This window comes from Coprinopsis cinerea, assembly GCF_000182895.1.
Source record: "Coprinopsis cinerea okayama7#130 chromosome 4 map unlocalized cont3.4, whole genome shotgun sequence".
Lineage (NCBI taxonomy): Eukaryota > Fungi > Basidiomycota > Agaricomycetes > Agaricales > Psathyrellaceae > Coprinopsis > Coprinopsis cinerea.
The window spans coordinates 1,164,028-1,190,251 of NW_003307541.1; the positions used below are offsets into that span (position 1 = coordinate 1,164,028).

The 26,224-nt window shown below is 50.7% G+C and overlaps 10 protein-coding genes across 10 annotated transcripts; 5 read left to right on the plus strand and 5 right to left on the minus strand.

Annotated features, from left to right (window-relative positions):
* Positions 1-187: 187 nt before the first annotated feature.
* Positions 188-1,763, minus strand: CC1G_07824 (hypothetical protein; the record flags this gene model as incomplete). Its single annotated transcript, XM_001838581.1, has 7 exons — positions 188-241; positions 304-674; positions 727-827; positions 888-1,080; positions 1,139-1,352; positions 1,408-1,532; positions 1,676-1,763. 7 exons carry the CDS (start codon positions 1,761-1,763, stop codon positions 188-190), a joined length of 1,146 nt encoding a protein of 381 aa, XP_001838633.1.
* Positions 1,764-1,810: 47 nt separating this feature from the next.
* On the minus strand, positions 1,811-3,072 carry CC1G_07825 (hypothetical protein; the record flags this gene model as incomplete). The annotated part of the gene is made up of 6 exons (XM_001838582.2): positions 1,811-1,942; positions 1,997-2,223; positions 2,291-2,385; positions 2,442-2,640; positions 2,677-2,872; positions 2,929-3,072. 6 exons carry the CDS (start codon positions 3,070-3,072, stop codon positions 1,811-1,813), a joined length of 993 nt encoding a protein of 330 aa, XP_001838634.2.
* A 443-nt stretch (positions 3,073-3,515) lies between these two features.
* On the minus strand, positions 3,516-3,908 carry CC1G_07826 (hypothetical protein; the record flags this gene model as incomplete). Its single annotated transcript, XM_001838583.2, has 1 exon — positions 3,516-3,908. One exon carries the CDS (start codon positions 3,906-3,908, stop codon positions 3,516-3,518), a length of 393 nt encoding a protein of 130 aa, XP_001838635.2.
* A 451-nt stretch (positions 3,909-4,359) lies between these two features.
* On the minus strand, positions 4,360-4,890 carry CC1G_07827 (hypothetical protein; the record flags this gene model as incomplete). Its single annotated transcript, XM_001838584.2, has 1 exon — positions 4,360-4,890. One exon carries the CDS (start codon positions 4,888-4,890, stop codon positions 4,360-4,362), a length of 531 nt encoding a protein of 176 aa, XP_001838636.2.
* Positions 4,891-7,382: 2,492 nt separating this feature from the next.
* CC1G_07829 (cytoplasmic protein) lies at positions 7,383-10,869 on the plus strand (the record flags this gene model as incomplete). Its single annotated transcript, XM_001838586.2, has 9 exons — positions 7,383-8,202; positions 8,264-8,617; positions 9,261-9,403; positions 9,468-9,485; positions 9,554-9,899; positions 9,968-10,047; positions 10,100-10,294; positions 10,347-10,511; positions 10,565-10,869. 9 exons carry the CDS (start codon positions 7,383-7,385, stop codon positions 10,703-10,705), a joined length of 2,262 nt encoding a protein of 753 aa, XP_001838638.2. The 3' UTR covers positions 10,706-10,869.
* Positions 10,870-12,271, minus strand: CC1G_07830 (pre-mRNA-splicing factor CWC2; the record flags this gene model as incomplete). The annotated part of the gene is made up of 4 exons (XM_001838587.2): positions 12,030-12,271; positions 11,918-11,969; positions 11,499-11,866; positions 10,870-11,447 (listed from the first exon to the last, which is right to left on the minus strand). Exons 1-4 carry the CDS (start codon positions 12,184-12,186, stop codon positions 10,870-10,872), a joined length of 1,155 nt encoding a protein of 384 aa, XP_001838639.1. The 5' UTR covers positions 12,187-12,271.
* A 2,440-nt stretch (positions 12,272-14,711) lies between these two features.
* On the plus strand, positions 14,712-15,081 carry CC1G_14360 (hypothetical protein; the record flags this gene model as incomplete). The annotated part of the gene is made up of 3 exons (XM_002911315.1): positions 14,712-14,856; positions 14,930-14,970; positions 15,049-15,081. 3 exons carry the CDS (start codon positions 14,712-14,714, stop codon positions 15,079-15,081), a joined length of 219 nt encoding a protein of 72 aa, XP_002911361.1.
* Positions 15,082-18,362: 3,281 nt separating this feature from the next.
* CC1G_07831 (krueppel-like factor 16) lies at positions 18,363-20,682 on the plus strand (the record flags this gene model as incomplete). The annotated part of the gene is made up of 3 exons (XM_001838588.1): positions 18,363-19,185; positions 19,240-20,577; positions 20,627-20,682. The coding sequence occupies 3 exons, from the start codon at positions 18,363-18,365 to the stop codon at positions 20,680-20,682; spliced, it is 2,217 nt and encodes a 738-aa protein (XP_001838640.1).
* A 1,925-nt stretch (positions 20,683-22,607) lies between these two features.
* On the plus strand, positions 22,608-24,084 carry CC1G_07832 (hypothetical protein; the record flags this gene model as incomplete). Its single annotated transcript, XM_001838589.1, has 6 exons — positions 22,608-22,757; positions 22,830-23,040; positions 23,104-23,278; positions 23,354-23,457; positions 23,517-23,926; positions 23,986-24,084. 6 exons carry the CDS (start codon positions 22,608-22,610, stop codon positions 24,082-24,084), a joined length of 1,149 nt encoding a protein of 382 aa, XP_001838641.1.
* A 386-nt stretch (positions 24,085-24,470) lies between these two features.
* On the plus strand, positions 24,471-25,692 carry CC1G_07833 (hypothetical protein; the record flags this gene model as incomplete). Its single annotated transcript, XM_001838590.2, has 6 exons — positions 24,471-24,602; positions 24,663-24,861; positions 24,924-25,092; positions 25,148-25,242; positions 25,311-25,516; positions 25,572-25,692. The coding sequence occupies 6 exons, from the start codon at positions 24,471-24,473 to the stop codon at positions 25,680-25,682; spliced, it is 912 nt and encodes a 303-aa protein (XP_001838642.2). The 3' UTR covers positions 25,683-25,692.
* Between the last annotated feature and the right edge of the window lie 532 nt (positions 25,693-26,224).

Consider the following 26,224-nt stretch of genomic DNA (forward strand, 5'->3'; position numbering starts at 1 on the left):
ACCGACTCGGAGACCAAGCGCCTCGGTCGCTCCTCCAGGTCTCAGTACTCAGTCCTCAGAGCAATGGCAGAGAATGTGGCATATAAACAGAGGAGAGATTTATTGTGCAACCGATATATGCACTCCGATTCTCATTATATCTGTTCAGCGAAGCATATCGCAAAACCCAGTTTTGTCGTGATGCTTGTTAGTCAATGTCCATGTCATCGATCGCCTCCGTCTTGACGCGTTTATGAGTTTTCTGTGGTTCAATTTCCGTCAATCGTGTCCATCAGACACGAGGATGGATGTCATGCGACTTACCTTCAAGTTCAGATTCCTTTCCCCGTCAGTGTCCATTTCAACCTCGATGATGGCCTCGTTATACGTTCTTTTCTTCGGATTCAGAGTCCCGGATTTCAAGTTATGTTCTCCAACGGAGGAAAGGCTGATAACTCGTGTAACCTCCTCGTTGGACTCCCTTTCAGCCTCTCCACTATATCGTATCTTCTTTGGACTTGAATGCACAGCGTCGCATTTTGCAATGTCGGAGGGATCGCTGAGTGGCGCGCCTCCTTCCTTCGAGTCTCTTCCAGTTTCGACTATGTCATCAGTGTGTCTTCTCTTCCTCGGATTGGGAACCATCCTTGAGGCCGCAACTTCCTTCGGTGCGATTCCTTGAGCGACGAGTGTGTCTACGAACTTCTGTCAAAGCGATACCGAAGCGAGCTGTAACATTCGACCCACCGATATCTCTATACTTGAAGATGAAAGTCGCCATATGCTTTGTACCATCCCCCATCCACCAGGCCGTCCCTCCTGCTACAGACTCGCGCTTTTCTCCCAATCTAAAAAAGAAAAAGCGTTGGTTCTCCACACCCATCTCGAAAAGGGGCTGGAAATCGCACTGGATACAATGAGCCAACTTTGCTTGCTCTGACTTGTAATAGACTCGGCCCGGTAGATAGATTCCATCAGGATACTCCTCCTTGGATAGCTGCTCTTCGAGAGAGTTGTTCAAAGGGGTGTAGGTTTCAGCTCTGACTAACTTGATCCCAATCTCGCCTATCTTGTACGTCCCAACGCTCGCGGTTTCATCGTCTACAAGCACCAGGTGTTCATTGCAGGGTCTAGGTACTTCTGGTCAAATTCCACTTACTAGTCACTTCTAGTGGGACGAATTTGAAATGGCGCTCGCACGCCTTGGAGTCAATCTGGTCTACGGCCTCGTACTCGATCGAGGACGCCGTGACTTTCCCGTCTTTGAAAATGATGTTCGAGGTACCGCTGCTCTCGACACCGTCAAAGGAGGCCACGGTGTTCCAGTGGTGAGAAAGTGGTGGAGGTGGGGGAATGATGTCGATTTGGAAACGCTACAACCTCGCCAGTCAGTATATCTGCCTTCATCAGCAATCGCCAACCGCGTACTTTGTCCACTTCAGATGGGATCCAGCAGGTTATCACTGTCGCCTCGCCTGATGCAGAGTCAGATTCGACCTCGACATCATATTCAGGCAACCTTCGGCCTTCGATGCTAATCGAAATGTCGAAATCTAGAAACTTGGGCATTTAATGGGTAACGAGGAGCAGGAATTTAGCAGAAGGAAGGGATCCGATGGGTGGGGGCCCACAGTCTACTTCTCTGTGTGGGTGCTTCCAAGGTTTGATAAGCTGTCACTGTCACGGCTGTACACACCTTCACTGAACACTTGAACCCAAACACCCGTGTCAATCAGCAACAAGAAATACACATTCCCAGATGATACATCGGGGGAGACAAACATGGTAGTTACTGGTGAAGAAACTTGGATCCAAGTTCAAAAAGGTGAAGTCAGTCGCTGAGATGAGTGAGGTCCAGTATTTCGCGAGAGAGACTGGTCGACGGAAGAGTGGAATCATCGGGTTCCCTCTTGATTCTTTTCCTCCGTGACCTCTTCTGTGCCATAATCTCGGCAAGACGCGCCTTCAAGAAGAATATCAGTAATCATACGGAGGTTAATGAGGCGAGGTCACGTACCTTTAGTTGGATTTCCTCTTCAGTCTCGCTGAAGACAAGTTCCTCTCCTTCACTGTCGAGTTCTATTTCTACAATCTCCAATTTGCGCTTCCCTCCAGAGACTGAAGCACGATTGTAGCGAGGTGGTCTTGTTCCACAACTCATCATAGTGCGAGGAGTGTACTTGATGCCGTGTTTGGGCAAAGGCAAGACGCTCCTTGGTGCTATGTTATCCGCAACGAGGAGATCTAGGCGGGTTCACGAGTCGAGTCAGGAGATATATTGGCGGATAGCACTGGAGGAGGCTCGGCTCACCTATGGTTCGGTACTTGAAGATGACTGTAGCTTGGTGTCGCTTCCCAAAGGGGATGGCCCACAAACCCGGCCTAAAGAAGCGAGGTTCTCCAAAACTATGACTGCTCGTCAGCCCAGGCCCATTAAATAGGTAGGTTTGGCAATCACTTACTCTATGCAATGATCCATGGCCTTCTTCGCCCTCTCATGAATCCTTCCCACCGACTGCGCATTCGACCATCGATGAGCCCTAGACTCGCGACTCGAAGCCATCGCAAACCCGTCCACACTACAAATTCGAAGCTCAATTTCGCCCAGCCTATTACTGACATTGCGCGGAATCATCATCTGCAGGAGGTAGCGATCCTCAACTTGAAGGACGACGTGAGTAGGACAAATGAACTCACCTGTTCGCTGGATATTGGAAAACTGGAAAGTACGCGACGACGTTGGACCGACCAAATCTTCACTTAAAACCGCGACGTTTCCGTACGACGCAGGCATAGCGGATTGAGGAACCACTACTGAAGAGTCATCCAAGCTCAGGTCAAAAGCCCAGTGCTGATAGTGGAGAGCAGGAGCTTCGACCTTGACTTGGAAGGTCTATCGCCACATTCAAGTCAGCGTTTCTCAAGCGGCGAGGCGGTTGAAGAGCATACCTTCCCAGCTTCTGATGGAATATAACATGTCACCAATGGAATACTAGATAGTGAGTCCCACTTCATCTCCGTCTTGTACTCGGGGAGTTCACGGCCGACGTCCATGATAACTGAACATTTGATGCCGACAAGAGCCTCGGGCATCTTTCGAAGGAGATTTTGTGAGAGTAGTAGTGTGTGAGCGGAAGTGAAGATGTTATATTGAGAAGAGTACAAGGTTATCTGGTTAAATACACCCAAGCAGGAACGCGGGTAACATGCCTTGGAACTTTTGAAGGCGTCAAAGAGGAACGAGCGAGCCAAAGTTGTTAATCTCGACCATCAAATTCTGACATAATTAGCTGAGTCTGGATATAGGGGCAATGTCATCGTCTGCCAGTGGAGGAGAAAGGCTCGAATGTAAGGGTTAATCCACGTAAGAAACGCTGAGGCTATCAAGTTCAGATATTCATGTTTATGGAACAAGGTAGGCAGTATGATACATCGGATGATTTCAACAACTAAACGTTCACTTCAGCGACCTGACCTAGAAACGCGCCATCAGACCAAAGCTCACCTGTTCCCCACATCTACGCCTGTGTTGCAGATCAAGGCTTCTTCCTGACCTTCCTCCCTTGCTCATAATGCTCCGCACTCCCCGACGCACTCCCAACCTGGTCAACCATACCTATCCCCTCCGGATTCCCTTTCCCCGCATCATGCGCCTTTGTCTTCTCTTTCTGCGACGCCGCATCGAGCGTAGCTTCTGATTTATTGCGCTCTTCCCTTCCTCCACGCGCAGCCTGACTATGGACGTCTTTCTTGTGGACATTCTTCTCGTCGGCGATGTTCCCTTGAGTCTGGTCATCGATCACATAGTGGGCGTTATCTGGTTCTGGTGCCTTCGCGTAGAATCTTTGGCCGAGGGTGTTGAACTGCTTTGGGAGAATAGAGGTTGACCTCGAAGAAGCGCGAAGCACAGAGATAGATAGAGAAGACATTGCTGTTCAGACGATAATATGAGTTGGGAGAAAGAAGAGATGCAGAGATGCACTCGATGATATTGGTTGAAGCGCGGTATGACATCATACCCAATTGCAACTTAAGCGCCCCACCACCGTCATAAGGCCGAAAGTGTCTTGCGCGTCGACGTCAGCGACGACTCACTCACTTGAGGTTTTGAAGGAATTTCATTCGATTTACATAGAATCAATGAACGGAGCCGGTGAAGGTACATGCGCAGGAGGATATGTGTGAGGTTGTACATCTGCTTCCCGAGATAGCATTCGTTAGAAGGGGTGTCGAGATCAGGATGCACGCTGGTGTAAAGACCTACCGGGACAAACACATGGTTGCACAATGGAGCAAGGATGGGTACTATGAGGGCGGATCCGTCAGATACATTCAATCATAAAGATGGAAAACAGGACCAACCTCAAAGAAAACCACAGCCTACTTAGGATCCCTCATCTTCCGTTCAGGATCACTGGTGTTCTCAAAATACTCCGCGCTAGGCGTCGCACTCCCAACCTGATCAACCCACCCAACATGTTCCTTGTTCCCCCTGCCCATTTCATGCGGTACCTCCTTCTTTTGCATCGACGCTGCGTCGAATTCAGCATCGGACAGTATGCGCGCTTGCATCCCGGCTCGATAGGCTTGAGACATGGGGTCGCGTTTGTGACGATTGTTAGGGTCGGTTACGTGCCCTTGAGTGATGCAGTTGATAACGTAGTGGACGTCTTTCTCCTCTTCCTCGGGTGAGGTAACGTACGTTCGTCTAAGCAGCCCCGTTGAGAGTCGTGTGTGCGCCGCGGAGGTTGATCTGGAAGCGAGGCGAAAGGTGGTGAGAGAAGTAGCCATGGTTTTAAGAGACGATGTGGTTGTTCGTGAGTGGGCCAACGGCGAAGGAGTGGGTGGTAAAGGAGTAGAAATGAAGTCAGCGAGCTGCCGCGATAGCCTGCGTTGGTAGGTGTCAGACATTTGGCACTCTCTCGGTTAGTCATTCAAACGATCGTGGCGCGAGGGATTTGCATTGACAGGGGTCGACATTTCGAATGAGCTAAAAATACAATTGCAGTGGTAACAAGTGCATGAACAGAGGTATAACTGCACGAGAAGCCAAGGTCAGAAGACGCGCTTCGAACCACTAAGTCTACGTTATACACACTTACTGATACAATTCAGAATCAAATTACAGTTGGAACACCAAGAATGAGAGAAGCAGGGATCGAGAATCAGAAGTAGTACTGGATCAACCACGTTTTGGTGTCAGTTGGTATGCTTCCCACTCCTATCTGCAAAGAAGACTCACACCAGGGAAAACAGGGACTATGAACAGTCGGAAAACGGTACCCGTCGACCTCCGAGGAGTTGTTTGACTGGGTTGACTCTGAGGTGTGGGTAGAGGTTGGATGTCAGTGGACCAGTCCACTAGCGTCGACGTTGGTGAATACGAGAGTCCGTCAATGGATGGTTGGTGCGAGAGGGGTGCCGCATGTGGTCTATGCTCCCTATTGACGGCAGAGGTACGAAGGCGGGAATGGAAAGCAGACTTCAATCTTGTTGCGAGTGTCATGAGAAGAGTCGTGGTAGTCGTTAGAAAAGAGGTGGGGCAAGAACCTGGAGTAAGGGCAAGAGGTATATATATACATGAGTGGCACGTTTTCGGACGAGATACTAAATCGGACGGTACCGAGGAGGCGAAGAAGAGGCGGGGCTAATCAAACGTCTGACGGTGATAGCCTGCTTGGAACCAATTGACTTCCAGTGATTAGTTAGTGATTTGGCGGAGGAAAGGCGTTTGATCGACGCCTGCGACTTCAAAAGGGAGCGGATGCATGGCAGAGGAAGCGCGCCGTGTACTAAAGGTTTGGTATTTATAGCGGTTCCGAAGATAGGCCCGATGGCGGGGCTGGAAATAGTGGCGGGTCGAGGTCACGATGGACACCCTGCACGCTCTTGGGAATCCTCGCAGATCGTGACATCAGATACAGAAGCCAAGAATTCGGTGAGGCCTAGGGTATGGGTAAACAGTGGCCAGGGTATTCTGCAAGGGTGTTCTTTCGATTAGCCTTTCCTGTCAGGACATTCAGGTCCTTGGAATTTTGCGCAGGCGATAAGATCCGGGGTGGGGGCGCGGGGCATCCAGACCTGAGAGTCGGGAACCTTGGTTGGGTATAAAGCGCCCGGACTAGCCTAGGGGTCCATTTTAAGCCTCAAACAAAAAGGGCTCTAAACCTTGCGAAGCTTCCCGAGAAGAGGAAGACCTGGCAGCCAAGCATGTGGTGGAGTGGCCGGAACAGATGCACACACAGTACCAAGTCGTCAGTGGTGCTGAAGCGAACGATAACAACCTCGTTGAGGGTCCCATGTCGGGCCTTCCTTCCAGTTGATGAATCAATGAAGTCGGTTGTTTCTCGTCGAACATTATTGTCTCTGGTATGCTGTTATACTGCACGCCAGCTGGAAATGGACGAAGTATCGATCTTGATCATGAGCAGGCCAGGTGAATGTCGTAATGAAAATCAGAGCGGCCCTCTGCTTGCCCATTTACTGGGACAAGTGGTGTTTCAGCGACAGAAAAAAAATTAAGGGCCAGTATAGAGATGTCTGGAAAGCGTTGGCGAGGGAAACGGCGGTGGAAGCGGGAGATTCAAGGGCAATGCTGCAAGTAAATCGCCATCCCACGAAATTCGTCCGGTCTTCAATTCAAAGATCGCAGGATGCCGTTTGATCCGAAATAGACCGGTTTAGACGCGGAGACTGAATCGGCCATGGCAGACATCGGCTCTGCAACCATCGAGTTTCTATGCACCACCACCCGGCGGCTGTGGAACTACTGCGCTGCATGCCCTTCTTTTTTGTCTGGCGTAGGATGTACTCATCTTTAGGCGATAAAAGATGACGCTGATACCACCCCATTACCTGGTTCACTGACCTATTCTCAACGTCCAGAGTCGCGAACTGGCCCGGCTTCGAGGAGGACAGCAGTCATAAAAAGGCACTTATGCGAACCCCACGTTAAATATAGACTCTTACGGACAGTCTGTCCTCGCTCAGGAGTACAATGTGCATCTATTCTTTGACAGCCTCCCGAAGGCGGACTGTCCATGAGATCACCTTGACTTCGTCACCAGCTCCGCCCAGAGGTGGACTTGCGTTGATCTCCAATGCCGACACCGAGCTCTGCAGCCCGGCCAACGTTCGTCGTCCTTCTGTAATCTCTCTAGCTGCGCACAAAGCCACCTGGCTATCCTAAACTGTCACCGGATCCGAAGACCGAGGACAGGATAAGGGCAGAACTGGAAACCGTACACCACAATACGCCGCAGTGTTTCCAGCAATCCCATCAGCCAAGAACCGTCCGAACGCCTCTTATTTAAACGATGGTCTTGTAACGGACATATATACATCAGTATCCTATCACTGCAGCTGACCCTTCAATCCACCGCACCACCCGCCACTAATAGTCTATGGCACCACGACTACCTGGGGAACTCACCGAAACCATCATCGACCAACTGCAATACGATCCCCGAGCGCTAGGCGTTTGTAGCCTAGTCTGCTCGCAATGGATGAAACGGAGTCGCCACCACGCGTTTTCGACAGTACAACTCCGGCCGTGGCGGGCTCGAAAGTTCATTGAACTCAGTGCATCCAAAACGACTACAATCCCTCCGTACATCCATCGCGTCGAGCTTAATGATGCTCGCGTCGAATCCGACCACAACGATACTACCACTGAGGCCTACTTCATGGATACATTGGCATGCCTTGACCTTCCAACGCTAAGGTCACTCAAAATATCGAATGTCGACTGGACGACCCTTCCTCCCCCTCGGCATACGGAAATCCGACGACAGCTCTCCAAGTTCCAAAACCTACAACATCTCGAATTCGACAATGTTACATTCCATGATTTCCGGGAGATCGCCAACATCATCAAGCTGTTCCCTCATCTCAACCACCTCTCGACGAACGTTTCCTTCATGAAGTATCGCGAACACGCTATAGCTTCGGCACTACCTCACCCCCTCCCTCAAACGTTGAGGCACATCGAAGTGGGTTCCGATGACGCCATTCCAGTTGTCTTGGGCTGGCTCGCGGCGAACACGACCCCATTTCAAAAATACGAACGTGATACTAATCACATCGAATGCCTGTCCATTCGAAATGTCCGAATGGACCATCTACCCCACATTCGAAATGCCATCAGACGAGTGGGGCCCCATTTGCACCACCTCTCCCTCGGGTTGGATCATCTTCCGTGGGGAAAGGAGGATCTTTCGGAAGGTGCGATATTCTTGGTCAATCCGACGCCCTTGGAAACTTCGAGCTGACTTTTGATTCTCAGATGAACTACTGTCCAACTTGCAACTGGCTCGCCTCGGCCAACTTCGAACTCTCACCATGGAAGGACTCGCCATCGACTCGTGCACGTCCTTCGTGGAGGATACCCTACCACGTTTGCTATCACCATTGGATTCCTCTTCTCTCCACACAGTCGTTTTGGGCTTTAGGTGGCCTTCGACGCAGCGGTGGCATGAAGTCGATTGGAGTCATCTGCAACGAGTCCTCATGGAACACCACTTCTTCGGCGTTCGGAATGTCCATGTTCGGGCATACACCCAGGGCGAGCCAGGAATAGATGACGCAAAGGATATCGAGGGTTGTGTTCGCAAGGCGTTGTCGTCACTGGACGGGAGAGGTGTGCTGCGGGTGGCTGTTCTTGATGGGCGCTCACTGGGCGCTTATCAAGGAGGTAATCATTCTGGGGACACTCGAGGATAAGCTGGGTTGGAGATTCTGTATTTACTGCATGTTCTATGGAATGAGAGCGCCATGTAAAGATCTTGGGACGGGATTCGACGAATCCATCGTGTCTGTCGCTGCAAGGTTCAGTCTCAGGAGTTGCCCTGGCATTCCTCACTTGGTCTACGTCTTTCGTACCGAGGGTTACAGTATGTTCCAGTCGCACATGTGCCCTTGCACACGGATTGTATGAATGCTAACGCAAAGCGGCCTCGAGGACGTCGCCAAGATTTACTGGGCTTGCGGCCATCGACAGGATACTCGTTTCCTTCCCGACGTGACGTCAATAGGCACAGGATGCGGGAAGGGCTAGACTTGTACTGGATGTGTTCCCATTTTCTCTCTCTTTCCTTGCAACATCGTACAGCGTTTCCTTTTTAATATACCATTGAGATACAAATGCCTTTGAAGGGAGAGAGAAGGATGAAAGACGAACCGAGTCGGAGCGCTTGCCACCTAAATGCCAAGTCTCCAATCTTATCTAATCCAGATCAAGTGGCGGTGCCGCATGGTCCCGCTTGCAAGGTGACTTGAAGCAGGTCAACCGACATCGACCTCGACCGTCACCGCCCTCGAGCGCTACCCACAACTTTTACCGTCCCAGAACACCAAAGAATATATCAAGATGCCGCCAAAGGGAAAGCAAGCCTCTGGCTCCAGCAGCAAAGTCAAGGAGGACAAGGTACGCCCAAAAAACTACCCCCGACGAAAGGGAACAGAAATAGATTGACCCTTTTTCTCGGCAGACTTTTGGCATGAAAAACGTTGGTATAGCTTCCAGGTTCTATTCTCTAGTTATAGGTTATAACACGGTGTCCGTGTCTGTTTCCAGAAAAACAAATCCGCCAAAGTCAAAGCCCAAGTTGCCCAAATCCAAAAGCAACAATCCATGGCAGGCAAATCTCGGGAGACGCTTGAAAAGGAGAAGGAGAAGGCGTTGCGCGAAAAGGCCAAGGCAGAGGAGGCTAAACGGGCCAAGGAGCAGGCTGCGCTGTTGAAGCCTGTGCAGGTGCAGAAGGTGCCGTTTGGGGTGGACCCCAAGACCGTTTTGTGTGCGTTCTTCAAGGCTGGGACGTGTGAGAAGGGGAACAAGTGTAAATTCAGCCATGATATTAATGTGGGCAGGAAGGTGGAGAAGAAGAACTTGTATTCTGATACGAGAGAGGAGAAGATGGCTGGTGAGTTGGTGATTTTTGGATTTTATTGAGGTCTTTTGCAGTGCTGACGCTGGACACCCGGATTGCAGATACGATGGACAACTGGGACGAGGAGAAGCTGCGAAATGTCGTCCTCTCGAAACACGGCAATCCAAGAACAACCACCGATGTGCGTATATCTTTACCGTTAAGCCTGTAACCAGCGACTGATGTCACCATAGATCGTCTGCAAATACTTCATCGAAGCCATCGAAACCTCAAAATTCGGCTGGTTCTGGGAGTGTCCAAACGGAGGAGAGTCATGCCAGTACAGGCACGCTCTTCCACCAGGATTTGTGCTCAAATCTCAGAAGAAAGCGGCTGAGGAGGCAGCGAAGGCCAACACCATCAGTCTGGAGGACTTTTTGGAAGTCGAGGTACGTCCGCCGAGCCGTTCGTCAGGTAATTCAATGCTAATGCACGTTGCAGCGTCACAAACTCGGACCCAACCTCACTCCAGTCACCCCCGAGACCTTTGCTCATTGGAAGAAGACACGAATGGACAAGAAGTTGGCCGAGGAGGAGGCCCTTCGCAAGGCCAAGGAGACCCAGAACGCAGCTGGCAAGAGCAGCGGCATGAGCGGACGAGATCTGGTGCGTATCATCTCATTTGTATGGCCGTCCTTCGACTCACCAGAACGTTGCAGTTCCAATTCAACCCCGAGTGGTTCCAAGATTCAGACGACGAAGGAGGCGAAGACTGGGATCTTGCCAAGTACAGGAAGCAGAAAGAAGAGGAAGATCTGGCAGCGGAGGAAGCCCGGATTGCTGCCTTGTCGCTTCAGTAAATCAATGGCCTGGTGCCGCTTTCAATGCATTTTCCCATTTTGTTTCTCGCATTGGACCCTTTCTATCTTCGTCTCAGAGCCATCTTTACTGGCTCAAGCCTGTTGTATTAACTTGCATGACTATCGTGTAACATCAGATACTATTAAGAAACAGGTTATTACAACTAGTCGTCATCTTCGTCACTTCCATAATCCGCAAGCCCTAAACCGGGTTTTGTGACTGCCGGGGTAGGTCTCCCCACCTTTGCAGCCACTGGTGCTCCGTTTCGCTTGCGGATTTCAGCGAAGTACTTCAGACTTTCCAGGGTATCAGCGTTGAGTAGGCCAGTTGGTTGAGGTGGAGCTTCGATTTGCTGCTGCTGTTGTTGGGGTGGCGGTGGTGGGGAAGCGTTATCGTCCTGGCCTTCCAATAATCGTCTCCTCTTTGAATCGGGTTCCTGCTCGTCTTCCTCCATGAGGTAACCGTCCTCCAGCTCGACACCCTCCTCCAGAGCCCTCACCGCCCGCATAGCATCCACTACCCTGGGATCCATGCGCGCTTTGATGGCCTCCTGACCTATCTCCTCCAACCGCCGCTTCTCTGCAATCTTTTGCGTCGGATTGGGATCTTCCGTTGCCCAGCGCACGTTGAGAATCTCGTCGTTATCGAGAGACTGACAGGCCATGGCTTCTTTGGCGAACTGGGCGTGCAGCTCGTGTTCGTATGTCACGAATGCGACGCTTCTGTACTGAAGCACTCGAACTAGACAGCAGTCAGCCCCTGGTTCAATGTTGAACAAAGAGAAATACGCACTTCGTTCGATGGGACCCCATTCCTTGAAATGCCTCCTGACCACCTCCTCCGTCTCATCGCCCGTCCCTGTCTCCTTGATCCTGCCCACATACAACGTCCTATTCTGCCTGTTGAAACTTCCAACACCACCCATATCGTCTCGGTAATCCGCAAACTTGTCTCTCGCGAAACAGTCTTTGGAGCTATCCACTGCGTTCATCGCAGCGGCGTCTTCAGGGTCGGGTAACATGTGCCTGTACTCGCATTCCCAGCCGTAGGGACAGCATCCTCGAGCGAAGAAGAGGCAGATGTATTTGTTGCCGGTGGTGTTGGCGCGGGTGAGGCCAGAGTCTTTCTTGATGTTGCACCGCGTTTGGGACTTCGTTTTGCTATCAATTCGTTAAATGGAGAATACTCAAAACGGCGATAGTAGCACACACTTGGAATAACTGTCTTCCCGGTCACCGCCTGCCCATTTGTTGTACCAGATATCTAGAATTCAAGGACGAATGGTTAGAACAAACTTCCAGTTCATCGTAGTATGCAACGTACTGTATTCCTTTCCGGTCTGTACAGTCTCCGTCTTCACAACATCTCCAGGTTTAACCTGTTTCCTCGCTGGCTTGAGCTTTTTGGCCTTCTTCTTTACGACGGTGCCTTCAGCACGCGTAGCGACTTGATTTTCGGGTTCTGGGGACGCTGAGCTCATCGGGACGTGCGGATTTCGTTCGTCTTTGGTTTTATTCTTCTATAAGAACAGGGATCCGGACTTTACAGAGCTGTGAAGAGTTAACGAGGAGAAATGGGTGAGCTCGTCGTGGTCGTTGGCCAAAACCAGTTGACGCCGTGCAGTGACTGGTTCATTGCTGACAAAGCAGGCTCCCCGTCCGACGGTCCGCGATTGGCCGGAGTCGGCACTTGTAATGGCAAGTGTACCCCTAACGTTTCGGGCGCTCCTTGCGCATGTCGTTATCTTTGGAAGCTTGTAGGGCGGCCACGAGACGGTGAATACAGTATGCCATATAGTTCTCCGCTGTGTACTAGAATAAGTGAGTATGATTATTCTAAAGCACATTGCTCGCTCAACCAGTTGAATCACCACTCGAATCAGTGTCGACTCTCACAATCTTTCAAAGTTCTGATCCTCTGGTTGCCTTTCTGATAGATTTCCCAGTCAAAACAATAAGGCATGAGCCCTTCCATTTAGCCTGCTTACTATTGGCGTTATGGCCGCCGCAAACCTGTTCAAAGATGCCGCAGGTAATCCTACTAGCACTGAAAGAACATGGAGATTGTACTCTTCTTACGACACCCTCGAGTTCTTCAGGTCCATTCGACTTTCTCCCCCTGCTTCACCCTATGCTGTTCATGATGAATTCTGGTTATTTTCGGATGAAAGGGGCGAAGAAGATGTAATTGAGCACAGCCAAGTGCCCCTTTCCGCAGACGATTGTCACCTCCATCATCATTTTCGACGGACGATTTCGACGGACGAAACTGACCACCTGATCCGGGGATCTACATAAGTAGTCACTGGCCGCTGAGTTTGATCAAAGTGTGATTCCGAACTTCGAAGGCAGGTTTAGTCAGGACGAAGGAGGTTCGCGGAAGATAGGCGCGGGGATCGAGGCAGTGCCTCGCTCGTTCATGATCAGGGTTCAACGTCACCTGGCCAGTAACCAGGCGGTGGTCTTGACGACCGTATGTATAGCTTTGAAGATCCCGGTGATCTATCTATATTACTTGTCATCTATCTATGATTCTATTAGTGGAAGGAGAAGTAGAGTCTTGTGTTGGGAAATCAATTGGAATTGTACGTACGTTCGGAACGAACGATTTGACAGATATATAATTGAGAACAACGGAACAGGGTTAGTGGATGATCGGAGATAATTTATGAGCGTGAAGACCGAGTCGAGGAAGTGACAATACGCAGTTGAGGGAATGGTCTGTTGAGTAGGTGATGATGGAATCATCTGAGCCATCGAGCGCTGGGGTGGATGACTCGAAGTGACTAGCGCGACGGTTCTTTGTCTTGATCATGGCTGTGAAATCAATAGCACCTCAATTTTCAGTACTCTCGCTCGCAAGAATGGATTTCGAGGTAGAACTTTCCAATGGAATTTGTATCCAAGCTGGAACTCGAAGCTCTAGCCCGAGATCAGGATGAAAGGTAACGTTCTGAACCTCATCGTATAGGCCAGTAATATCCAAGTCTAATCGATCACCATCTCCTCCAGTAAGGCCATTGCTCCGAATTCCATGTCCATTGACTACAATATTAATTATTCTCTCTTCACATCAGACAGATGGAAAATCTGAGGGCATAATTTGACATACGGCGTCGTTGAAAAGACAATAAGCGAGGGTACCATTGGTCTATAGAATAGGACCGGTGACATCCTCCGCATCAAGAGGAAGATTTCACGCTTTCGTCGGTGCTCTTTTTGGTGTGTTTGTATACACGAAGGGCCATCGTAGAGCCGCAGAATGGCTAGATTAGGCTTAGATTGCTGAACGTCCCGGCAAACGGACTAAACCAAGTTCCTTTAGGCAACGGCGTGGGGCTCGAAGCACCTTGCATTGTGGGTGCCCATGACACGCGAGGGAAGGGGATATCAGACTGGATGTAGTTAGCCGTTGTAATTAGACGAGAAATGATGGTGCAGCATAGACTGGGAGGGAGGTTCGCGCGTCTTCAATGATATGTAGAATGGACCTCCACTTGTGGCTCGACGAGGTGAGCTATTCTAACTTTATCCGATGCATGCAACGCGTTAACCAAATGTCGACCCGAGCAGAAGTAGCACATCCCATCTCTCAGTACAATTGCTATGGATATGGTATATGAACGCCGTGCTTGATCAAGTGTAAGCGCTGGCACTTCGACTTGAAAAGATTGAGATAAGCCATCAACGCTGTGTGTGTGGGCATAGTTCCTATCGCGGCCCAGCGCTTGATTGCATATGGTTTATTCGTAAAAATATGCTGCATTGTCTTCAATGGTCGACTCACCGCGAGGTATAGCGCACAGGAAACCCCGCCATGTACTCTTTGAGGGATGGAGCACATTAAGCGCCCGTGATTAATCAGAGACTGAGACTCGGAGTGCGTAGACTCTGACGGGAAATAAAAGGTGCATGAAACTGATGTTCCATCCGTCCGACATAGTATACGCCTAAGCCATGTCTATATCCCTATCCACCGATAATTCCAAACATTTCAGGCCTCATTATGACACTCAACGACATCCTATCCAGGGATGTACTTAACAATGCACCGCATCGCGGATTCCAAAGTCTCTTGCGCAGCCTCAAGCCTTCCTATTATTTTAAGCACTTACATACTTACACCCTCGCTCTCGTCATCCTCACTCTTAGTAAGTTGGCAGAATCATCACAATCATTCGTTCGATCATCACTGACCCTCACCCACAGCTCCAGAAATAACAGTGCGCTCTCGAGATCAGAATTGGGCCGAACACCGCCCATACGTACGTCCCACCAGCTATGTACAGTAGCATACTACATAGATGTTCATATGGCGCTTATGTGTTGGGTATGTGCTACAGATGAGGTATTTGGGAGTCTACTCGTTGGGTTGATTGTTGATCGAGTTCCAGTTCTCTTCGACTTCAATTCATTCGGACTCGGATGTGAGCTGGACGGATTATTAGAGGTTAGACTCGTTGCGGTGTTTAGTGTAGGTGCGGTTGCTAGCTTTACGTTTTTTCTCCTCTGAGTTGTTGGAATACATACAGAAGGTACATATTTCTGGTGATCTATCACCATCTATGTACGTACAGTGCCCCTGCATGGATCTAGGTTGGGTTGATTCGATCGTTTGAAGAAGCATCGTTTGAAGAAGCACGACTCTGAGCAATGAGCGAATGATAGGTATGTATACTAGTCGAGGGTTCATTGTTGCGGCTCGAAGGGTGAGAGGGACTGTGATTTGTCGACCGCGAAGCCCTCGTCGAAACGAGCCCTATCCGAGTCTGTGACAGGCCGTACTCCCTTGTAATGCGACTCGGAGCGCCCCCCTGTTTCATGATACTTGCCGTATCTTTAGAGCAAGATTAGATAGCAGCTATTCTGAGTGAGAGTGACCGAGCGGGGAAGGGGCCTCTAAAACCTCGGGGCCGCCGATCTCGCAAGGTTGAGCTGTTCTTAGATATCCCGATGCAATTAATGAATGGTGGCGCATATCTAATCTATCAGTCTGAGCGCTGGGCGCTTCAAGGCGCATCCAGTGCGCGGATGAGAAGCTACTTATGCCTGATACGCTTTAGCGATCCTGTTAATTAATTATAAGGAGGAGGTCCATGTGGCGGACTGGAGCAAGTTAAGTAACTCACCCGAGCGCTTTGGAGTTCAAATGGAATTCTGGAAGACAGAAGTGGAATCTAGTACTAGTTCAGAGAAGGAGGAGAGATGGCAACTTGTCAAAGACGAGCGGCGCTCGGAGGAGGAACAGAATGGAAGGATGAGTACTTAGTACGGACTCGCGAAGAGATCAACGGTGGCGCTTGACGACCTTCAACGAGCGCTCTTACTTTCCGTAAGTGCATACGTGAATTCAGAATTCGAAGGGATCGATACTTGGGGAGGGCGGACAGTGTGGGGACAGTGGGTAGTGTAACAGCGGGTAGCGGTGCGACGTAAGTGCACTCGCGGAAACAGGTGGATAAGTGACTGGTGTCGAATGGTCGATAGCCTGGTGACGCGGTGACGCTGAGTGAATGGAAGCGAGTGACCTCGTGAGCCGTGATTGGTGAGTTGTGCGTTGCTGCCAAGTGTCCTTGTGGGTGTTGCAGTTAAAATTAAGCCCAACAATTGAAGAAGACGACGGTGATAACCGAAGGCAGACTGGGATTAAATTGCCGGTACGGACCAGGATGCCGTCCTCGATTTGAAAAGCCACTGACAAGCGCCCAGCGCCCGACGGGCGTAATGATGTTCTGATCATGATATCACTACGGCGGCGCATGAACGCATGAACACTTGGTTGCGCAGGGGATAGACACATATACTTTGCCAGTCCACGTAGTCCAAAGACTTAGTTCCACGTCAACCAGATTTGCATTCTTGTTTTGGAAGGACAGATTGAGCGCTTAAACAGACTCGGACGATGGAACAAGCTGCGCCGAGCCAATGATCTGATCGTGATTGGGCTCCCTTGGTTACATTGGTAGGTTTTCGTCACTATCGCTGCAACGGCCGTCCCGGTCAACGTCCAATTGGTCGGTGAATCGAGAAAAAGGTCGGGTAATGAAGGGCATCGAGGGTCGAACCTTTGGGGTCGATGTCGTGGGCAACTGAATACCAGAGAAGATAATACAAGAAATGAGGGGAGGTTGCCGTGGATGCTAGGACTCAGAGGGTAGTAAAAATAGTACTTAGAAGTAGTAAGTACGATTCGGATAGGGGCTGGGCATGGCCCGAATCGCGCGGTTGTGGACCGAATGCAAGTATAGAACACTCCCGTATGGAGTGCATTGAGGAGGTTTCGCACAGTGGGATCTGAGAAGAACGAATGGGTACATGTATGAGCGCTAATTCCACAGGCCAAGAAGGGAATAAGTATTCTTCGTAGACTATTCTTCGGAGGAGATGCGGTCGTCCGAGTCAGTCCTAGATGGGACTCGGTTGTGATGAGGTGTCGAGGAGTGGGAGTGAGCGCTGAGCTAGCGTGGATGGGCGCTAATCGTAAGGAAGTACGTCGAGCTGCCATCTGGTTATGTAGATAACAAGGTGTTTTGGATGGATGACGGTGGTGATCTTTGATCTATCATTCATCCCGAGGGAAGGACTAAGGAAGCGCCTTTGTGGGCCGAGTTATAGCGAAGGGTGAGCGTTGAAGGTCGTCGAGCAACGAGTTGCGGAGTGTCGTGTGTTGGGATTGGACGGTGCGTTGCGCCCACAGAAAGACAGGCGTATCCATTTAGTTCGGACTTTGAGGTTTGAAGTACAAGGTTCTTTGTGTGCGACGACGACGATCCACGGCCACGAGAAGAGGTGAAGCGTCGACTGAGCACCCCAGATACGAGCGTCTACTAGTCTGATTAGCCGTATCCATCCCTTCTCTTACTCGCTCGCATAGTCTGATCGGAGGATCACCCATTCGAAGTAAGTACTGTATCTCGACCGGAGGATATGTGATCTCTCTCCCTCGATTCGAAAGGTCAAGTTGATCAAAGTACTTGATATCAAAAGGCATGGAAGACATCGAGCGATTGATTCGTTGATTGAAGGGCTCCGGTTGACCTTTGAGAACAAAAAGGATTCCACGACGGCGGCGGGGGATGAAAGTCACAGAAAGGATAGAACTGGGCCGTTGAAGGAAAGGAAGGACTTCTTGAGTTTGATGCCTCATGTTGTGTTTGGTAATGTACGGAGGATTCGTTTGTTGAGCGATTCCATTGGTGTGTTGGGTTTGATGGATGGGATGACAGAAGATGGGCGTTTAATTTTGCGAGATGTGTTGTTTGGCAGATCCGGGAAAAGCAAAGAAACCACAACAAGGCGTTGCCATACCGGCAACAACGGAGGGGTAGCTGAATGTTTTCTGGATTTTTGGAGGGGAGCAAAATTATACGAGGGTTCAAAGGTAGATTAGAGTAGAGTTTGTGCTCATAAAATGTCAAAATAAATAAAATCTGAGAGAGACATTGTGTGGAGGAAAGGGTCAAACATTGAGGTGATATGTGTCGGAGCCTGAAAGGTAGTTCCCCTTTTCACAGCCTCTTGGTCGCGATCTAGAGAGGAGCAACATCTCTCTCCGCGTACTGCCTCGTTCTATCCAGGCGAACAGCCTCGCAAACGCTATTCTGAAGCCATTGCCAAACACTATTTGGGCCGGAAATTGCATCACTAATCCCGTAGGATGGATCTGCAACACCAAGGCAGCGACCACGGCTCACCCTTTATAAACGATGTTGGCATTGTCCCTCCCTCCCCCGAGATCAACCGCCCCAGCGAGTTCGACCATCCCCTCGACTTTGGCTCATCACCGCCCTTCATCGACTCTACTAGCTCATACAACAACTCACCCTTCTCAAACCCGTCCGAGCTCTCCTTTGTCACCGCCGAGAACGACCTCTCATTCGACCTCTTTGCCGACGACACTCGCGCTCCCGGCCTCTTCGACACGATAGGTTCGGCGGGCATCCAGACCGGCACCGACTTTGACTACGACCCGGCCGAGTACGACCCGCCGCACTCGGGCTCGTCCCTTTTGATGTACAGCGATAACGACTACTACCACGGCATGACCTCTCCCGATCACCACAACCAGCACCACCACAGGGCCGGTAGCGTCCCCTACGACCACAGTTCGCCCTCTTCAAACGGCGACAATGCTGATCGCCGATCCCGAGCATCCTCCGTCTCCTCAGCCTACCAGGGCCAGCAGCAACAACAATCACAGTTTGGTCATTCACCGCGGCTTGATGTAGCCCATTCATTTGAAAACATGACTGTCCGATCGCCGAACTGGGGAACAGAGCAGCTTCCGCCCCAGCAAAAGCCGCATTCTCCACCGAGGCTGCTGATGCCCGACACCTACCCTATGGAGAACCAGGATTTGCCCTCCATCAATGCCCCTGACGGCGACGGCGTCATGGGCGGTCCACAGCTTCACATCGTCCCTGCCACTCCCGTAGGCGCGGCAGCCACAAATGCACCCTTCCAAAACAATGTAGCTCAAGGTAAGCTCTCAAATCATTGGGGCTTGGCTCGTTTTGATTGACCCGACTTTACAGGAGCTGAACTAGGCCAATCCCAGCCAAATTGGGGTCTCTCTACCGGCGGCCAACAGCAATCAGGTCCTTCAGAACCCAACTCTCGTCAACCAACACCTTTCCGATTCCCTGCCCAACAGGATCCATCCTCTAGCCAATCCAATGTCTACCCCGCATCCAATGATCCCGCCAACTTCCTTTTCCCCCAGCAACAACGGACCCGGAGCAAGTCCGATAACGCGCTCGAGCCTCCATCATGGGACCAAGCCTTTGTCCAGCAGCAACAACAACAACAGCTAGCGCAAGGTGACAACAGTGCTCTTGGTCTGGATTTAGAGATTGCGTCCCGAGCGGGAGTGGATGATGGATTGGGCACAGGGTCTTCTACCACGTCTGTCAATGTTGACCCCAATACGTCACCCTCCTTCTCCATGCAGAACTTCACATTCGGAGGTTCAGCATCGGAGCGCAACAACTTTTTATCCCCCGACGCCCAATCAGCCCTGAGCATGCGCAGAACAAGGTCAGAGCAGGGTAACGGCAGACCGCTCGGACACAGGCAGAGTCGTTCTGAGGACATTCGAGGCCTTCAACAGCAGCAGTCATTACCCGGCCAGCCACACCACTCCCTCCAGCCCCAGCTACAACAGCAACACCCACATCCTTTCTTGGGCCACAGCAATCCCAACAGCAACTTCCACCACGGGCACTCTTTAAGCCTCTCTGCGAGTCAAGGGTCCAACCTATTATTCCCCCCACCTACGAACGACTTTGGCCAGATGCAGAACCCCAACTTGCTTTCCACCCACCATACGCTTCCGTCCCTGCGATCGCTATCACCGGGGCGTGGCCACATCCGACGTGCTTCTTCGGGGTCAAGATCAGAGCGGGGGATTGGCGCTGAGCCGTGGGGCTCCAGCTATAGCGGGAGCGCACGCGCGAGTCCGTACCCCTCGCCTAACGCCTCCCCACGCGTGCGCTACGACGAACTCGAGCTCGACTTGGAACGGGAAGCCAAACTCGAGATCCCACCCGCCCATTCTAGCGCGGGCTTCGAGAACGAGGTGGCGCTGAGCGGGCGGATGGGTCTGGGCGGTGCCATGGCTGCCAAGGGTCTTGTCCCTGGCGCGGACGGGATGGTGGACCAGAAGACGATGAACGTGAACGACTTTTTGGGGACTGCGGCGAGTGCTACGCTTGCGACTATGAATGTGCTGAATAGTGGTGGTGGGGAGGTGAAGCCTATACCTGTTAGCCAGGTTTCGAAGCCGAATGTGACGACGTTGAGGACTGCTACTGCGAGTCATAAACGGCGGAAACAGGAGGCTGGGTTTGTGTGTCCGTTCCCTGGGTGTGGGAGTACGTTTACGAGGAGCTTTAACCTCAAAGGTGCGTTTTTCTTTCTCAGTTCTTTATAAGATTCGTTATGCCGTTTTGAATGAAATGCTTATGACGCCTTGCTAGGTCATATCCGGTCACATAACGAGGAGAAACCCTTTGTGTGTCATTGGCCTGGATGCGGGAAAGGCTTCGCGAGGCAACATGATTGTAAACGGCACGAACAGCTACATACGAATTATCGGCCGTTTACGTGTGAGGGGTGTAATCGACAGTTTGCGAGGATGGATGCTCTGAATCGGCATTGTAAGTGCCTCTCCCTCCCTCTATTCCATTACATTCCCGCCCTTCTCCTTGAGTCTAACTGACCGCCCCCGTTCCCTCTCGTAGTACGTTCGGAAGGTGGAGCGGAATGTGCGAAGCAGCAGCAAGCTACGACCGGTGGGACGAATTCGGATGCGGCGAGTAATACGACGAGTGCGAGGACGACGCCTGCTGCTGCTAGTCCGTCTCCGAAGGTTGAAGCGCAGAGTCCGCCGCAACAGCAGAGAGCGAGGCCTACGAGGCAGAATTCGGGGCAGTATGGGGTGGGGTGGGGTGTTAGCGTTTAGTCGCGGTTGTGTGTTGTGGTGGGAGGTGGAGTTATAGAGGCTCTGGCGTTGTTCATTGCGGGTCTTTTGACGTGCTGGAGTACTCGTGTTTTTGTTTTGTTTATTGGTTATTGGTTATGACTTTTTCCCCGTTGTTGTTGATGTTGTTTATGCCTTTTTTCGTGCATTTGACTGTTGATTTGATTGACTATGTGCTGTTCAAGAAGATTACGATGATGATGATGACGGTGGTCGAATCCCCCCTCCCTCTCTCCCTATCTCTATACATGCTCTATACATGCTGGAATCCCGTAGCCCCCCGAACTTTCGATAAATTGCACCCTCTTTTATATACGACGTACTTGTATGATTGGTGGTTTGCTAGTTCTTGCTCTCGTATTTCTTTTCTTTCTTTTTTTGTTGATATAGTAGTCGTTCTTTTGTCGTACTCTTTACTACCCTCTATCTACTCTCTGCTTCTCTCTAGTCTCTCTGCTTTCTACATCTCTTCTCTTTCACGTCTACTCTCTACTCTTTGATATGTATTATAGGATTTTTTTTTTTCTCTCTCTTGATGATTGATGATTGACTCGCTCTCCTGCTCGCTTTTTATTTTTATGACGGACTTGTGAATAGTTGGGCTCCTATCTAAGTGTTCTTGTATGATTGGGACTTGTGACGTGACGTTGTCGTAGGTTTTAGGTTTCTTGCTTTCGACTGTACATGACTAAAGCTACGTGTTGAATTTGAGTCTCAGTGGGACTAAAGCAGAGTTTTTTGTACAGTAGCCGTGATGGTGTATTTATCCTTTCAATACATGTCTTCCTTTATTCTTTGCTTTCTCTCTCGAGTACTTCTAGTGAGTGAGTTTGCGGTGTAATTGACGGAGCGATGGATGGAGGGTTGAAAGCCGAGATACCCGAGATACCCGGTAGAGAGGTACGAGGAGGCGCGAGAGAGGCTGAACGTTTCAGACCTTGGCTTTTCTTAAGTTGGATTCAACATCACCTGACAATGTATACATTCGTTTTCATCTTCTCTGTGCACCATGTGGTCCTTGTTCTGTTTGTGTATCTACAATTGTCGTCGCCCATACTATCCAAGCACGCGTACGCGAAATTAGGCCCCTATCTCGTGAGTTAAATGAGTCTTATGTAATCCGCCAGACTTCCGTGAAGAGCCTCAAGCGCTCAGGCTTTCTGCTCGACCACCATTCGGTCGCCGATGCTAAGTCGCCACCAGGGTTTGTCGTCTTCAGACGCAAGATGTCATCTCAGACGGAACCGATATGTCCTGCTACTTCGACTGAGCATTTGTCACAATGACTTTGGAAACACGCCCACAGGTGCACACACACACAAGCAGGCTGCCCACCATCGCCAATCGGACGCGATAACTTTGACTCTGTCAACTCCCCGTCCTTAGCGCCAACTTGTACCTCTCCTCTGCGTTTCTCTCGCGATGCCCAAGTTGCTAGATTTGGACGTTTCGGTCAGCATCGAAGGGCGAAGGTTGCCTGAATACGATGTCGAGGTTTCGGACTCTGCATCAGCATCAGGCGACTCGGAGGTGCCAGTGATAACCTGCTGGATCCCATCTGAAGTGAATAAAGTGAGCCACGCCGCGGGGCGATTCATCGTTGATCAAGAGGAGAATAGATGTACTTACTGGAGGGGGGCGTAGCATTTCAAGATCGATATTGTTCCTCCACCACCACCGCTTGCCCACCACTTGTACACCAACCTCTTCCTTGATGGTTTCCGGACCTATGGTGTCCCGCAAATCATCCGCAAACACAACCCGTTGGCGAGGTCGATTGATAGAGATCGTGCAGTCGAGGGTGGCAGAAGGTACGAGCGCCCTTTCATGTTTGCACCGCTTCAAGTGGTTACTGGTAGGTGGTATTATGGCGCGAGCTGCTTAACTTCACGAAATGAATACTGAGACTTGTTGGAAGGTGATGAGACTGCTAGCACTGAGACGGACAGGATCGGGGAGATTGAGATCAGGGTATTCAGAATCGACTCCTACGGCCCTTCGACTTCGACGAAAAAGTGTTCCCGGCGTAGAACGCATCTGTCGGGCAGAGTCAACGACAACTCTGAAGGGAAGGGATTGACTCATTGTATCCAGTACGCGTTTTTACAGTTTCTTTTTTTCGTCATGGATGCGGATGACTAACAGTTAAACGTTAACACCTGTTGTAGGTTGGGAGAAGCTCACGAGATTGAAAGCCAGAGCAAGCCGCCGTTAATGCGCGGGAAATCTAAAGAGCATATAGCGACTTTTATATTCAGATATAGAGATATCGGTGAGTTTAATGTTGCAGAAATTTTTAGGTGTCAATTTGATTGAGATACGCATTGGCAGACACGCTCGTCGCTCGAGGGATCGCGCCGCGAGACGCTTTGGCGTCGACCACTGTTGGTCCTGAGCCCTCCTCTGAAAATGAAGCTATCCTTCCGAGCCCGAGGAAGAGAGCATACAGCGATGTCGCTCTCCAGGACGAGATGGACACAGACTGTAACAAGGAGGGCTCACAAAGGGCAGGTCGTTCACCCGCTTCACAATCCGATGTCGGTCCACCAAAACCGAAGAAGGGACGATACGATGATGACGATATCGACGTTAAAGAGGAGTACGTCGAGGATAAAGGAGCTATTGGCTCTCCTTCCGCTCAGGGATATGAGTCCGGGTCTTTGAATCCGAGGAAGAGAACATATAATGACGTCCTTGTCGAGGTTGGAAGTGACGCCTACGGGGAAGAAAGCGATTGGAGGGTAAGTCGCGTGTCATCCATCCTCCTTTGCTAGTACCCTGAACTTTGGATGTTGTACAGGAAGCACGTAAACGCGTTAAGAGGACTGTCTGGTCCGAGGGCTCTGCTACGCCTTTTCCTGGAGAACTTGAGGTGATCGACGTCATGGATATTGACTGAGATCTGAGGCTCTCTGTTCGCTGTAGGGAGGGATTAGCCCACAGGTCAAGGGATGGAGCGAAATTTTGGATGGCTCATGTAGAAACAGTACTAGGCTTTCTTTATGCATGTCACTGTAGTTATGCTACGTGTTGACGCATGCCTAACATAATCTGCTCGTCGACACGACCTCGACGCGCCTGACCCCTATCATCTTGCGCGCGGCAATACCCGCTTTGGGTCTAAATGAGAATTACGTAATCGACACGCTTCCTTTGCCCCACTCGAGCGCTCAGACTCAGACCGTCCTTTCTCTTCTACCACCTAGTCGCCACTCGAATCGCCTTTCCTTGCCCCATCTCAAACCTCAAAAAACCAGAATATACAAAGATTGGGCCAGGAATAAGATGCCAGAGGTGCTTGGGTTCAGAATTTCTGTTGAAATGGAGGGTCGCGAATTGCCAGAGTACAAGGAAGAAGTCGACTATTCGTCAGGGATACCCGTGGCCACTTGTTGGATACCCTCAGAGGCAGGAAAGGTGTGTTTCTCGCTGAGCTCTGAGAATTCTGCGTAGTGATGACGGATTCCCGCGACCTAGACATTCCAGGTGAATGTGCGCCCACCGCCAGTGCGCTCCTCGCACTGGTCGTTCGTCGTGTCCCTCGATGGGATGTGTGCCGTGATGAGGAACACTCTTCTCTTCAGAGACGCCCCAAATGACAGACTTTCGCTGGCGGAAGAAGTAATTGGCAATGGGCTGTCCCGAACTTTTAAATTTTCGAACATCCAGCTTACAGGTGCGTGCTAGGCGCCCGTGGCACGATCTTTATCTCTCACTCTGATACTGAATTTCTTCCAGATGACGATTCCATGCTGAATTCCCGTGCTGCGGATAAAATAGGGGAGATTGGACTCAGCCTCAGCAGTGTGACAGGGTGCATCCCCATCTTCAACCCCAGATACTCGAATTTGCAAGCTGCGGGTCGGATGCATGAAAAGTCGAAGAAGGGGCTTGCTCATTGCGTCCAGTATGTCACGTCTCGGTTACACGGAGAGGAGTTTCATGTCTTATAAACGTGACAGGCCAGGCGAGGTTCGTCAGACTGGACAGCTCAGTTGGTACCAGACGTTTGGCCAGCAGCATGAAGCAACGATTCTGTTCAAATACAGGAACTTGGGTGCGTGGCTACCACTGCGTTCTTCATAACGTGTCGCTCTGACCAAGAGGGTCTCATCTTCGCTTTAGATATCCTCGTTGCTCAAGGTATCGCTCCGCGACATGCCCTCCCGGAGCCAAACCGACAGCCCTCTCCCCCGCCTAGAGCGCCTGCAGCGCAAAGGAACGCGTCGGCCGGTCCGTCCAACCCCAGGAAGCGGAAGTCATCGCCTATCAGGATTGAAATAGATATTGACGAAGAGATACGGCTGATTGAAGAGGAAAAGGAGTTGGAGGTGAGTATATATTCCCTGTCCTCTCCGTTTCTCGCCATGGTGACCTGTCTTTAAGGCTCGACTTGCCGCCATACGCGCGAAGAAACGTGCAAAGACGGTGAAGGTTGCGGTCAAGTCGGAGGCGCGGTCTAATTTCGTCCCTGGCGAGGTTATTGACCTCACCTGACAGACGTCGAGAAGGCGGCATGTCGCGCTGGGAATCGGCTAAGTTATTGACTTTGGGTTCATTCCTGAATAGCCTATGTGTTATGCGATAAATACCTATATTCCACTACTGTACTGTATCAAGAATTAATCAAGTTACCTTTTTGCGTTGGGGAACCCACCAGACAGTCTGCTTTTAAAGGGAGAGTATGATGAATCTCCTTGACAGACCTCTCTTGGCTGATTGCGTAAGTCCACCGGATTTCCCCCCTTGCCCGTCCTGGAGCAGGGACATAGGTGCCAGCCTGCCATACCCCCTAACAGAGAGGTACGAGGAGGAGCAGGCCAGGCATCAAGCAATGCTGATCGCCGCGGGAGCGGAGGGCAACGCACAATAGAGCCAAATTATAACGCGACGCGGCTGAGTTAGCGTGCCACCCCTGTCGCTTCTTCGTTCACGTTTCTCTCCTTCAACCTTTTAGTTTTTTGTTTTCTTCTGTCATTCTCATTTTCCTCAAAGGGATGCCAAAACTTCTTGACTTCGATGTATTTGTCAGTGTGGAT